This window comes from Ambystoma mexicanum, chromosome 8 (genome assembly GCF_040938575.1).
Source record: "Ambystoma mexicanum isolate Mex_15411 chromosome 8, UKY_AmexF1_1, whole genome shotgun sequence".
Taxonomy (NCBI): Eukaryota; Metazoa; Chordata; class Amphibia; order Caudata; family Ambystomatidae; genus Ambystoma; species Ambystoma mexicanum.
In genome coordinates, this window is record NC_090929.1 from 900,635,240 (window position 1) to 900,647,442 (window position 12,203).

The window sequence follows — 12,203 nt, forward strand, 5'->3', positions numbered from 1 at the left end:
TTGTAACTGTAACCCCAACAACATAACTCCCCCTTTTCCCCCCCTCCCCCCTCCCCCCTAATCGCCTGGTCGTTCCGTGGCTTCATCCGATCGCTAGACCAGGCCACCATTGTTTCCCCTCCACAGACTCAATAACTCGCCATAATCAACACTCCGAGCCCCCCCCACCCCCATGTTCAACGTTAAGTACAAATAGCTACATCACCCTCCATTCACATAGGCAGATGCCGGCTTAGTCGTCAGGCACCAGATGTTCGCTTCAACTATTTGGAGGGCCCGGCGAGGCTGGGGTCATTCTCCTAAATTTCCTCTGACCTCGCACCCTGCGCCTCTCCTTGGGAGCTTTGTTCCCTTTAGGGCCTGTCGGTGCTCGCTCGCGCTCCTGCTCCCCCAGTTCCATGTTGGAATTGTCCAAAAGTTCACCTGACACTCTCTGGATATCATCTTCAGTAATCAGGGCATACTTGTAGCCCTCGAATTCAAAGGAGAGGGAGAAGGGATATCCCCACCTGTAGCGGACCCCCTTGGATTGGAGCATCTTTGTCAGCGGGGAGCAGAGGCGGCGTCTTGCAAGGGTGAAGGCGACAGGTCTTGATACACCGAAATCCGGGCCCCCTCCCACTCCACAGGGCCCTTCTTACGAGCCAGTTCCAGGATCCTGCTCTTTTCTGAGAAGTAATGAAAGCGAACTAAGACGGATCTGGGGCCTCTCGAGGGTGCACCTGCTCTGTGGGCCCTGTCAATGGTGGGTTCGCTGGTATTGGCTCCATCGAAGAGTACCCCTATTACTGCATTGACCGCCTTGATGACGTCTGCTTGAGTTTCTCCCTCGTGTTCCCGGAAGCCTAGGAAACGTAAGTTACAGCGTCGTTCCCTATTTTCCAGATCGTCCATTTTTAAAGAGCATCTCTCCTCTCTCCTCTCGAGCTCCGACAGGCGCATATCGAATTGTGTTTCAAAGATGTCACTCGAGGCTGTGGTGTTCTCTAGTGCCTGGACTCTGTCGTCAATATTGTCCACCTTTTTGTCTAAGGTGTCCAGTCTCAGAGCAATATCCGCCCTAAAGCCTCTGATTTCTTCCAGTAGGACTGCCATGCCTCTGGTGACCGTGCTGGCATCGGCCGGCTCCTGTTGCGTCTGGGTCGCCATTCCAGGTGGCCTCGGGGGATCAGGGGACGACCGGCGAAACTTCTGTAGGGATTCTCTCCAGTTCATCGACTCTCCCCAGGCATCCCTGTTCTGCGGGGGGTTCCCCCAGAAATTCAGGATCAACGTGACCCGCTGGCCCACCCAGAGACGGCGCTGCCGGGGGGCTGGGAGCGCAGACCCAGCACCTGGGGTCCCAGTCCCGGGCCTGTTCGCTCCCGTAGGTTCTGTTTTGTCCTCCGCAGGGTTCTCTCCTTGCCTCTCTCCTCCCCAGCTCGCGCGACCGTGCTCCTGTTTGAGCTGCGAGGGCCTTCAGCGCACCGGTGGCCGGACCCGGGGTGCGGCCTGCCGGGGCCCAGCTCTCCCAATAAGGCCCCGCGCGGTGGGATGGTCCGCCTAGGAAATGCGGCGCTCGGGGGCCACTCCGACTCCCGTGACCCCTCCGAGGCTTATATGTGTGTCGCTGTGTCTCCCCAGCCTCGCTCCTATCACTTTCCGCGGTGTCGTCGGTCCCCAGGGGGGCTGCCCAGATCGGGCCAGCACTGCCTCACCTCCTGGGTGCGGGGTCGCCACTCGTGGAAAAAACGTGGAAGGCCGTGGGTTGCCAGCATGGGCCAATGCGAGCCCTCACCCGAGGCTCCAGTACGCCCTACACGGGCTCCTCAAGTTCCACCCACTCCTCACCTGGTCCCATAGGCCTCGTCCAGGCCGACAACTCCGCCGCACCCTCGCGGGGCCGCTTCACGCTCCCGGGCCCGCCGCGGGTGCCACCAGGCACATCCGACCCCCGTTGGACTGCACACGGCTGGGGGGGAGCCGCCAGCCCGGGTCGCCGACCTCCGCGCAGGCCTCGTTCAGGCCCGGGAGCAGAGTAGATCTCCGCGGAGCCGCGGCGCCGCAGGGGGGAGGGGCCTCCGTCCCTCAAAACTCGGAGGCTTCGTTCTCCGACACGGTTCCACCTCGGGAACCCAAACTCGGGCCGGGGGCGCCCGCGGCACTCGTGTGGGGGGGGGTGGTGTCGGCTCCTCGCTCTGGGGTTTCGGGGGGGGGCTCGGGACCCTCAAACAGCGCCCTGGCGGGGAGACGAGCCGAGATGCGTCAGACCATCTCTGCGCCCCCTGGTGGATCTCCCTGTTAGCACATTTTAAGATTTTGGTTTTGATGACCTTCAGCAGACCAATCAAAAGTAAATAAGGCTGTGCTGAGTGTAGTACACAAAACGTTTATTTAAGTGTGCTCCAGGACCCATACTATTTGGTGTCAATTGTGGGATCTTCCTTTTACCACGTCAATAATTGTGAGTGTAGGGGTAGCAGTATCAATAATAAGAGGTCAGTATATTTTGCGCTTATGTGGTTGCACCAAGGGGAGCTAGTGACACGTTGTTTGAAGTGTGTTTATGGAGCCCATGCAATAGGTTGCAATTGTGGCTGCACCTTTCACTGTGTCCATTTTGTGAGAATAAGGGGAAACCTAGTAGTAACACTGGAAGCATTCAATTATGTGCTGCACCAAATGAGGCTGCACTAAGAGGAGCCACTGGGAAGATGCTGTTTGAACCCGTATGCGGTGTGATGCAAGTCGAGGTCTTCTTGTCACCATTTCAATATTGCAAGAAAGGGGTAAAATGCATTTCAGGATGCGCTGTGCCAAATAGTCAAAAATAACAGTAACAACATAACTGGTTCATTACGATATTGCATAATGTTTTTAGCCTTGCCAACTTTCTAAATGAACATAATATATAACAGTGTTACTGGTTGGGAATGCTGGGTGTTTGGCTTAACAGACTAAACAGCATCTGATGCCTCTCCTCCCATCATACTCAAACAGCATACACATTTCACCGCTCTACATTCCCATTCTGACTTTTCATCTTCATGAACCCCAGACTCTCCCACTGACAAATGTTTCCTATGGTCTTCAGCAAGGTACATCTACTAGCTCAACAATTAATATGATGCTCAGAGATTGCCAATTGTATCACTGGGGCAATTTATGTTTTTCAATTGTGTCACATTACTTTGAACTCACTTTTATACATTTTTCCTTAGAATACCTCTGAAAGTATGCCGTTTTTATGTGCATGATCTACATTTTGAGGGATGCAGATTATTTCTAGTTAGTGATGTCTTTCTTTTTCTGGTAATCGTTTCTATTCACGTAGTCTTGTCTTTCTGCCAATCTCTCTGTCTGACTGCCACTCTATTCAGATTTCTTTTCTTCCTCATTCTTTCTCTGTCACACTTACCCCCATCCTATTTCTTTCAATACCTCACTTTTTCTGTTCTCTTCCTGGCACTCGTTCTTTCTTTCTTGGAAGGTATATTAAGAAATAAATGCTCAACCATCCAGAAAGAATTTACTTACCACTTCCCAAGGTCTCATAGTTTTTTCAGATGGAAGAAATGAGGCAAATAGATATCATGTAAATTACCCAAGATCACACAATGAAGAGAAGTGAAATGCTTGGATTAAATTCTAGATTCTCTGTATCTACACATGGGCATGAAAACACTAACTCATACCTTATTTATTTTTTTATTGTTAAAAGACTTTTGGTTTATTACAAACCTTTGTCATATTACATCGATACATTTGCAAGGGACAAGAGTCCTGAGATAACAATACTTCCTAAAATCATTTTAATCAAAATGTCAATTTTTACATATATGAAAAGATTCAAGACTTTCGAAGACCTCTTCCAAGAAATTATTAAACAAAAAATGATGCAGTGATTATCTCCTTGACAAAGGAGCGCCCACAAGACCTCAGCATCTCTATTATGGGTCGGTGGCACCCATTTTCCTGGGTGTTTTGTTCTAACGTCAGTCAGGCCTTTGCAGAAAAATGTTATGTGCTTCAATGTTTCCGCTTGAATAGCCTTGTTGCAAAATCGACATTCTGCATATACATCACTTGCTTCTAAGTATGTAAAAGTTGATTAATTGGAAGTAGATTGAATCTGAATCGCGTAAATTGGTTTCTATACCAATTATTTGGAAACTTGATCAGATATTTAGGCAACCAGTTCTTGGATTTATTTTCTTGTCTCATAGCCGTAGTGTGATTGAACACATTCTTTTCCTCCTGCGTCTTGATCCAATCGTCCCGCCATAGTTTCCATTTAACCCTGGCGGGATTGATGATCAAATCGTCAGGATCTATTTACAAGTGTATCAAGTAAGCCTGGCATCGTTTTTCCCATTGAGTCAACAAGTCGGGTCTACGATCTTCAAGGCCACTTCTAAAGTTTGATAAGGCCTCGCTGGAGATGCCAATATACATTTTCTGTAGAGTGACAGTGATTTCCATAATGATCTCGCAACTAGAGAGGTCAGCCCCAGTTCATATCTAATGACCGTAGTGGGAATTAGGTTCGACAGCCCTAGCAGTTTTCTCCAGAAAGTTCTTAACAGTTTGGTCCAAACTTCCCTTCGGTGTTACATATACACCCTTCAGCTCCATATAGTAGTGCCAGCGTTACTTTGGCTTTATAAAATGTCAATATGGGCATCAGGGAGAATTTTCTGAATTTCCTATTGAGTAGTCGACCTTGGGAGATCAGAATCCTCAGTTTAGTCTTCAAGGCAGACTGTCGTGAAAGGTCCACCTTGCTGTTGTTGATCAGTGCACCTAGATAAAATACCTCCTTTACAATTGCTAATGGTTGCTTATTCAAATACCATTTAAAAGCGGCGCCTGGTCGTGACTGTCGAGATCCAAGTACCTTTATATTGGTCTTCGTTGCATTAATTGCGAGGCCGTTCGCTAAAAGGTAATTGTGCAGACTATTCAGAGCCCTTTGCAAACTAATTAGAGTGGTGTCAATGAGCACCACGTCATCAGCATAAAGAATTTCTTTATAACAAAACCTCTGAAGAACATTGGTATTATGGGGTATCACATGTACGTCGTGCTGATAATTTCCTGAACCAGTACTTCCCTTAACAAATAAGCACCACACATCATAGCAATCAAGTCGCCCTGTGCTCTGACGTTTAAACCAGCAACAGTTTGCATTCTTTGCTTTACAATGTAGCTTTACCATTATAAGATTTGGGTATACAAATCCAAGGGGGAGGATGTGAAAAAAGTGGTGGAGAGGAGGAGGGCAAACCAAGATCTGCGGACTAGAAGGGCGATATAAGCAAAAACCCCAACCTTACAACTCCCAGCAGCACCTGAAGGGATGATCAGAGAGATTTAACAGGCTTTGACCAATAGGAATTCAGCACCAGTATTGTGAATGGCGTGATATTCAATACACAGTATCTTCAAACAAATGTGTCTCTCAATCGGAAGCCAGTGCAGTTGGCACAACAAATCGATGGAATGAAGACAGCCTGGGAGCCTCAAGGGCCAGCCGTGCCACAGAATTCTGCAAGATCTGAAGGCACTGGAGTAGAAAAGCTGGCTAACCAAGATCGATGCCATTGCAATTGCCTACTGACCCCGTAATGAAGGAGGTCACCACCCTGGCACGAGAATCCAATGGACATTTTTCGTTTAAGTGACCAGGAGAGACCAGGACCCAAACTTAGACCGAACAGAAGCACTTTTACTTTGAACACTTTTGAACCTCTTCAAAAGGCATCAACTCTTGACTTCACCACGAGATCTGACCCTATCCTGGTGAAAGACTATCTTGACAGAGGTTGAGTTATGTGGTGCATTTTCATGGCCCTTGGGACTATATTTGGTTTTCCCAATTAAGATACCTGTAATAAAAGGTGTGAAGACAATTCCTTTGCATCTGGCCTATTTTGATCTCACTTAGCTTTCTGACACCCCTCATGCAAGTATCTCTGTTTACTTGTGGTTCAGGTGCAGACACTCTGTGGGCAAACCACGGCTATACTGCTTCCTTTACGTTTAGGGGCTGTGGTGGAGTCCCATGTTTGAGGTTAGGAGATGGAGGTGGGCAAACTGCGGGGGACGCATGCCACCACCTGCTAGATAATGTAGGACACAGAGGAGGCAAGGGGAGGGCTCCCCAGCCAATATGTTTGTTATAGTGTTCAGCCTGTGACTTCTCCCTTCCACTTTGTCCCAATATTTACCATCTTTGCAGGTTAAACAAGGTTTTAAATCCCTGGCTTCTAAAAAGCCTGTTTTACATCAAAGCCTGCTGTACTCGCAGTGCCCTTTTGAAGAACCGTGGTCTAGAATAAAGCAAACTTGCAATTCAAAACTATTAAAAACTGTGTTTGTCAGTCACCTGCATAAATCTCAAGAAAGCCAAGCTTAGACAGTGGGACCCTCAATAGATTTAACAAATGTGGGTTCATGCGCCTTCCAAGCAACAAATATTCACTATTGGTTATAATTAGGCGGTCCATTGTGTACTTTTCTGTGGCAGATTATGACCCGTGGTTGGGGCAGGGGACGTTCCAGGACACTCAACAAATCATAGATGAAGAGTAGTTACATCCAATACTAGAACCATGTGATATTCAAGATGGCAAATAACCCCTTTGTGGTTTTGGTCAACGGAGCCTTGCTAGGAAACGGGCAAATCGAAACAGCTGGGAAGGAGATTGCTGGTCAGATAGCACAGTGAGCTAAGTGCTTGCTCCTGATATCTGTGCGCAGCCTGCTGTGGGAGGTTAAAATCCCGGCAAGGTCAACTTAGTCTTTCATCCTTCCGAGGTCGATAAATTGAGTGCCACTCTGTGGGATAATTATGTCTTCTGTTATTTCAGTGCTCTGAGACCTATCAGTGTGTAGCGCTATATAAAAAATACATATTAGTAAGTTATTATTATTGACCAATCAGATGACCAACCCTCAAACTCAGTGGCTACAGCACCACTGCACAGCAAAGTTCAGAGTTTGCTGCCCTAGGAGGCATGTACGCATTATTATTTAAGCATCTTCCACTCAATGCCTGCAGTGTGTATTGGAAGAAGGAAAGCAGTGGTGGTACAGAGCAGAGAGGAAGGGTAAGCACTGTTAAAAGCTGTAACTTATGGGAAGTGTGAGGATCGGGCCCTTTGTGGCAGTGTGAGAAGCTTGCACTGGTGGCGAATGACGAGCTGGCACTACAAGGGTTTGGGAGCATCTTGGACTGATTTTAGGGGCGCATCAATTGAGGAGTTCGCTGGGTAATGACCCGGGCAACACTGACTACCTTTGAGCCACTACAAACTGTTGGTGGGTTTGTCACCTACCTCAAATTTTGGTTCCGCACGGTTAGCTTTTGTTTCAAATCAAAATTGAAAAATACTGACCAGGGCTTGGTATTGACTCAGTTAAGTGAGAACTGTGGTGAGGAAACCGGATGAAGGGGAAATGGCCTGATTACTTACCAGTAATTCTCATTACTCGGAGTCAGGATCTTCCATTTCAGAGTCTTGCCCACCTGCCTCCCCCAAAGGTGTTGCACTTGGTATAAACCAGGAAGGAGGAAGAGTGGGTGGGTTCTTTGTAAGGAGGTTAAAGGAAAAAAAGTAAACATAGCTAACGCAAAGATAGAACTTCTCTTTTACATCTTCTCCATGTTAAGCAAGTGAAAAGGTAGTTTTGGGGAGTCTGTCCTGGGAGAATTCCCCTCAATTAGGTAAGGACTGTGATGAGCAAGATCAGGATTTGAAGTAATGAAGACTACCGGTAAGGAGCGTGGCCATTTATAGTCTATTCTATGTATGTCTCCTGAATCTTTTGTGGGATAACGTCCAAAGGGCTTTGTTCTTTCAATCACCTAATGTTATCTCTTTGTGTTTTTTTCCATATCCTTTGCTCAGTAATGCTGAATGTTTTGTTGTAGTAAGTTATTTCTATCTGTTCACTCATAATGCTTCAAACATGCTGCAATCATAATGGCATATTTGTTCTTAACCATATTCTAGGCGTGGTCCAGGTCAGAGCACACATTTCACAGTTGAGGTTTACCATGGGTACCCACCAGATCCAACATCTCATCCTAGATTCAAGCACGTCACTGGAATGGATCCTGGAATCCCTACCCGAGATGATATATTCAGGTTGCGGAAAATGTAGCTGTGAGCTAAAGACAGATGAGAACATGATCTACCAGCAGTGCTACCAATGTCTTCCATTTAACCAAGTCAAGGTGTACTACAGGTAAATGTGATGTTTTACATTGGGAAATGGCAGATGCGTTGGACTATTGTGGTTGTTAACTTGTATGATTTTTTCCGAATTGTTTTGAGCCGCACAGCAAAACCTTAGTTACCTGGCACACTGTTAGGCAGACAGCTTTGTTAACTGGCATCTGTCATTGCCATTAATAGAGGCATTCCATTTGCTATACGTTTAGCTAAAATGGAAAGTCAGAATAAAAAAATATTCCGGATGGTAGTCTTCTATAAAAGGGAACAGAAATCTAGAGTGCTGTGTTATATGGACGTTTGGTCTATTTCCTGCACACAACCCTCCAAAATGACAGAATTTTGTTATCTGGCGCCCTTGATAATTTAATGTTGCTGGATATGAAATATTTTGGGTTATTTTAGTAAGGATTTTCCTATTCATCTGTAGTTGCACTTTTGTGTATTTATTGCATATCACAAATAAGTGCATGTTTGTAGCTTCTGTGATGAAAATCTGAATGCTGTTAGTTCTCACCGGGAGACGATTGGTCAAAAACGTTAAAGTTTGCATAGATATTAGGCTGGGGGAGAAGAGGAGGCTGATGGAGCATATGAGATTGACAGAGGAGCCGGGGCTTGTGTAAGGAGGAGCAGATGTAGTGGAAGAGAGATTAAGATCAGAGTAGGAGAGGGTGAAGAGATGAACAGAGGAGTTAAAGGAGGGGGTGAAGAGTAGAGGAATCAGCAGAGAGGGTGGAAGGAGGAACAGAGGTGGGATTAAAACATCTCAGGGGAAATTAGATGAAAGGAGGAGCCGAGTAGTGGAAGGAGGGGAGAAGATCCTTCTGGATCAGATGCTTCTTAAGCAACAGATCTATGCAGGTTTTTTCCCCGTCAGCATCTGCTGAGCCTGCTCACATTCTCTGTGGTATACCCCAAGGATCTTGTGTGTCACCAACACTTTACAATGTGTTCACCAAACTTTTGTTTGATATTCTTGACTATCTGGGTGTTTCTTACACTAACTATGCCGACGACACCCAGATACTCATCCCCATCACAGGTGATTATGTAGTGGACACTAAAGCCTTGAATGACGTCTACATGGTCATTCAGGCATGGATGGCGAAACATGAGCTTTGCCTTAATGACGACAACACGGAACTCCTCATTCTGGGTTCATACCAACGTCTTAACAAACTTGACCCCTCCTTCAAGTTACCTGCACTCTACACTATCATTGTGCAGACAAACCAACGCTGTCGGCTCAGCGTCTGCCTATACTTGCAAGCTTATCACTGCTTGTAGACCATTCTTGACTACCCCCAATTGCACTATTCGAGAACACTCGTCATGTCCAAGATAGACTATTGTAGTGCCCTTTATCTAGGGACTAGTCAATCCAAACTCAACAAATTGCAAGTCATTCCGAATAATGCCATCAGAGCAGCATTAAACATACCTAGAAACCAACACATCTCTAACCACAGGCGCAAAAACACTTATCCTGACCCACAAGTGTTTGAGCAACCAGGCCCCCATCTACTTGGCCAACCGACTCACTCCCCATACCTCCGCTCGGCCCATAAGAGCGGCCCAAGCCCATAGTTTAAACTACAAAAAGCTGACGGCGCTAGCTTCCCAGTTTTAGCCTCTAAGCTTTGGAATACCCTTCCCAATGCTGTCAGAGCTGAGCCTTCCTTCCAATCCTTTAAGAGCAAAACTAAAGTGTGGCTCTCAGCACAAAACATATGAGATGCCTTACGGTATCCTTGGATACTGCCTCTCTGCCACTCATCTTAGCATTTAACTATATAGTCCACTGTATACCATGCCTATATCGATCGCATTTTCTTGCACGCTTTTAACTTATCCTCTTGTGCCTTTGCTCTTGTGTGATCCTCCTATATTTCCTTATACTCTTAAGTACTTGAGGAACTGTTGGTATATCCCTCCTGCCTGTAACATGCTCTTTTGCTTTATATTGAATTTATTTTTGTATTACCGTAGTCCTACCTGTATGTTACTGTAAGCTGGTAGAGTCTATCATTTTTCCATGTATGCAATCATAACCTTTGCCTCCCTAAGATATGCGCCCAGTGCGCTATATAAATAAACAAAATACAAATACAAGAACCTAGATGGGAAAGGAGGTGAAAGGAGGTCAGTGGGTGCAAGTGAATCTAGGTCATGTGACCTCTTCCCCACTCATCCCTCAATCACTGCTAATCTGCTAATCTGTTGATACTGTGACAGGGCCTGTGTAGCGGGACCCCCGCCCTTTTCCTTACCTGCTGGGATGGCAGCTTTGGTCCCACATAGCGAGAGTGGCAGTGGTGAAGCCGCAGAGGGATGCCAGCGCCCCAGAGAGAAGATGGCCAAGAAGGGGAGCTGAAACTGTACTGCCTGCTGGCCCAGGTAAGGACAGGGCGGACACCATCAGAGAGAGGGAGCTGGAGCAAATGTGGCCTCATACTGTCACAGGCGAAGCAGAGCAGGCACTGGTACGGGGTGGGCCCGTGCCACAGCAAAGGAGAGGGAGTGCGAGGCTGCAGGAGGTGATGGGCGAAACACGCCCCGCTGATGAATCCCACCTTAACAGATAGCGAGGGGCAGTGGGCAGAAGGTTGCCGCGAGGCCCAGGAAGTGCGCGACTCTAGCTGGTAGGGTCAGCCAGAGTCCGCCCATTAGACTGTCAACCCACTACACAACCAGGAAGATTTTCGAATAAAAGAGGTCCTCCAGAAAGGCTGTTTAACCTCCCACTAAACCTCCAGGGAATTATATAGTAAAGGTTGGCCAGCAAGAAGATTTTCATTAAAAGAGGACAGCAATTCCCTACAAGCCTACTGCTGGGCTAAGTTAGAAACACGGCAGACCGATGTGGAGAAGGGGTAGGGCTTACAATGCTGTATAAGCCTTCTATAAACCCTTTCCTAGTCACACCCCATGGATTCAGGTAAGTCCATTGGTCAAGATAAGATGAGCGATCCTGGGAGGGGGTGGGCTGTTTAAAGGGTAGTGTGTGAACAGTCTAGTGTGGGTTAGTTGAGTGAGGACAGGAGGTGTAGGAGGACATCCGAAAGACCAGAGTAGGCGAGTGCAAAAGAAAGTGCAGGTCATTGGAGAGAGAGTTCTGTGGAGTGTTTGTGCATGAGAGTAAGAAGTGAGTGCAGAAACAGTAGAAGTAGGAGTGCAGAGAAGGTATTAGTAGTTGGGTAAGTGAAGTAGCAGTTGGAGGGAGAGGTAGTCTTATTAGTAAGCAGTAGTGGTAGTAGCTGATGTAAACTGTAAGGTAGTCAAGAAGCAGTAGTAGTAGGGAGGTGGTAGAAGGGGGATTGGTAGTAGTAGAGAGGCGGGACTAGTAGTAGGAGAGAAGTAGTGATAAGGATACATAGTAGAAGGAAGGAGAAAGGAGAAGATATCAGCGGGAGTAGCAGAGTGGTAGTCGGACTTAGTGGTAGTTGGGAGTAAAGGAGGAATTGAGAGTAAGAACTATCAAAGGGTGGCGGAGTGTAACATCTGAAGGATAATACCTTGGTGGGGAGAACATTCTGGGGCCCAGTGTAGGAGAGGGTCAGGTGAGACTGTGCATCAGTGACCAGTTGGTGGACAGGAACGTTGATTCAGCAAAAAAGCCAAGAGTAGTGGAAGTGACATCACAGACCTGATGACATCAAAGGAAGTGATGTTACGTGACCTTTGACCAAGTTGGCATCAGTTCCCTTTAACCCTGGTGACATCACCAGAAGTGGATCGTTGGTCTAAAAAAAGTACATAACCGTAAACATTTAAAAATGCCAAATACATAAAAAAAATTTACATACCAACTAAATTTTAACAAGGGTGCTGCATTCATAAGCCATGGATGGGGTCATGCTATGACAGTGTTAGCCCAAATGGTACAACACAGGCCTTACATTGATGGAAAGCCTGGTGAAGATGTACAACAAAATGAAAATTGTAAAATGGGGAAAGATATACAGAGAATGTCATTGTATA

At 46.7% G+C, this 12,203-nt stretch overlaps 1 protein-coding gene across 8 annotated transcripts in view; it reads left to right on the forward strand.

Moving 5' to 3' along the window:
• Positions 1–12,203, forward strand: part of SHLD2 (shieldin complex subunit 2) — a 1,351,673-nt gene that overhangs the window by 1,044,809 nt on the left and 294,661 nt on the right. For all 8 annotated transcript variants that reach the window (XM_069610780.1, XM_069610782.1, XM_069610781.1 and 5 more), the window contains one exon: positions 7,998–8,232. In XM_069610780.1, the coding sequence (XP_069466881.1) occupies positions 7,998–8,232 (235 nt within the window). The remainder of the gene's footprint in view (positions 1–7,997; positions 8,233–12,203) is intronic.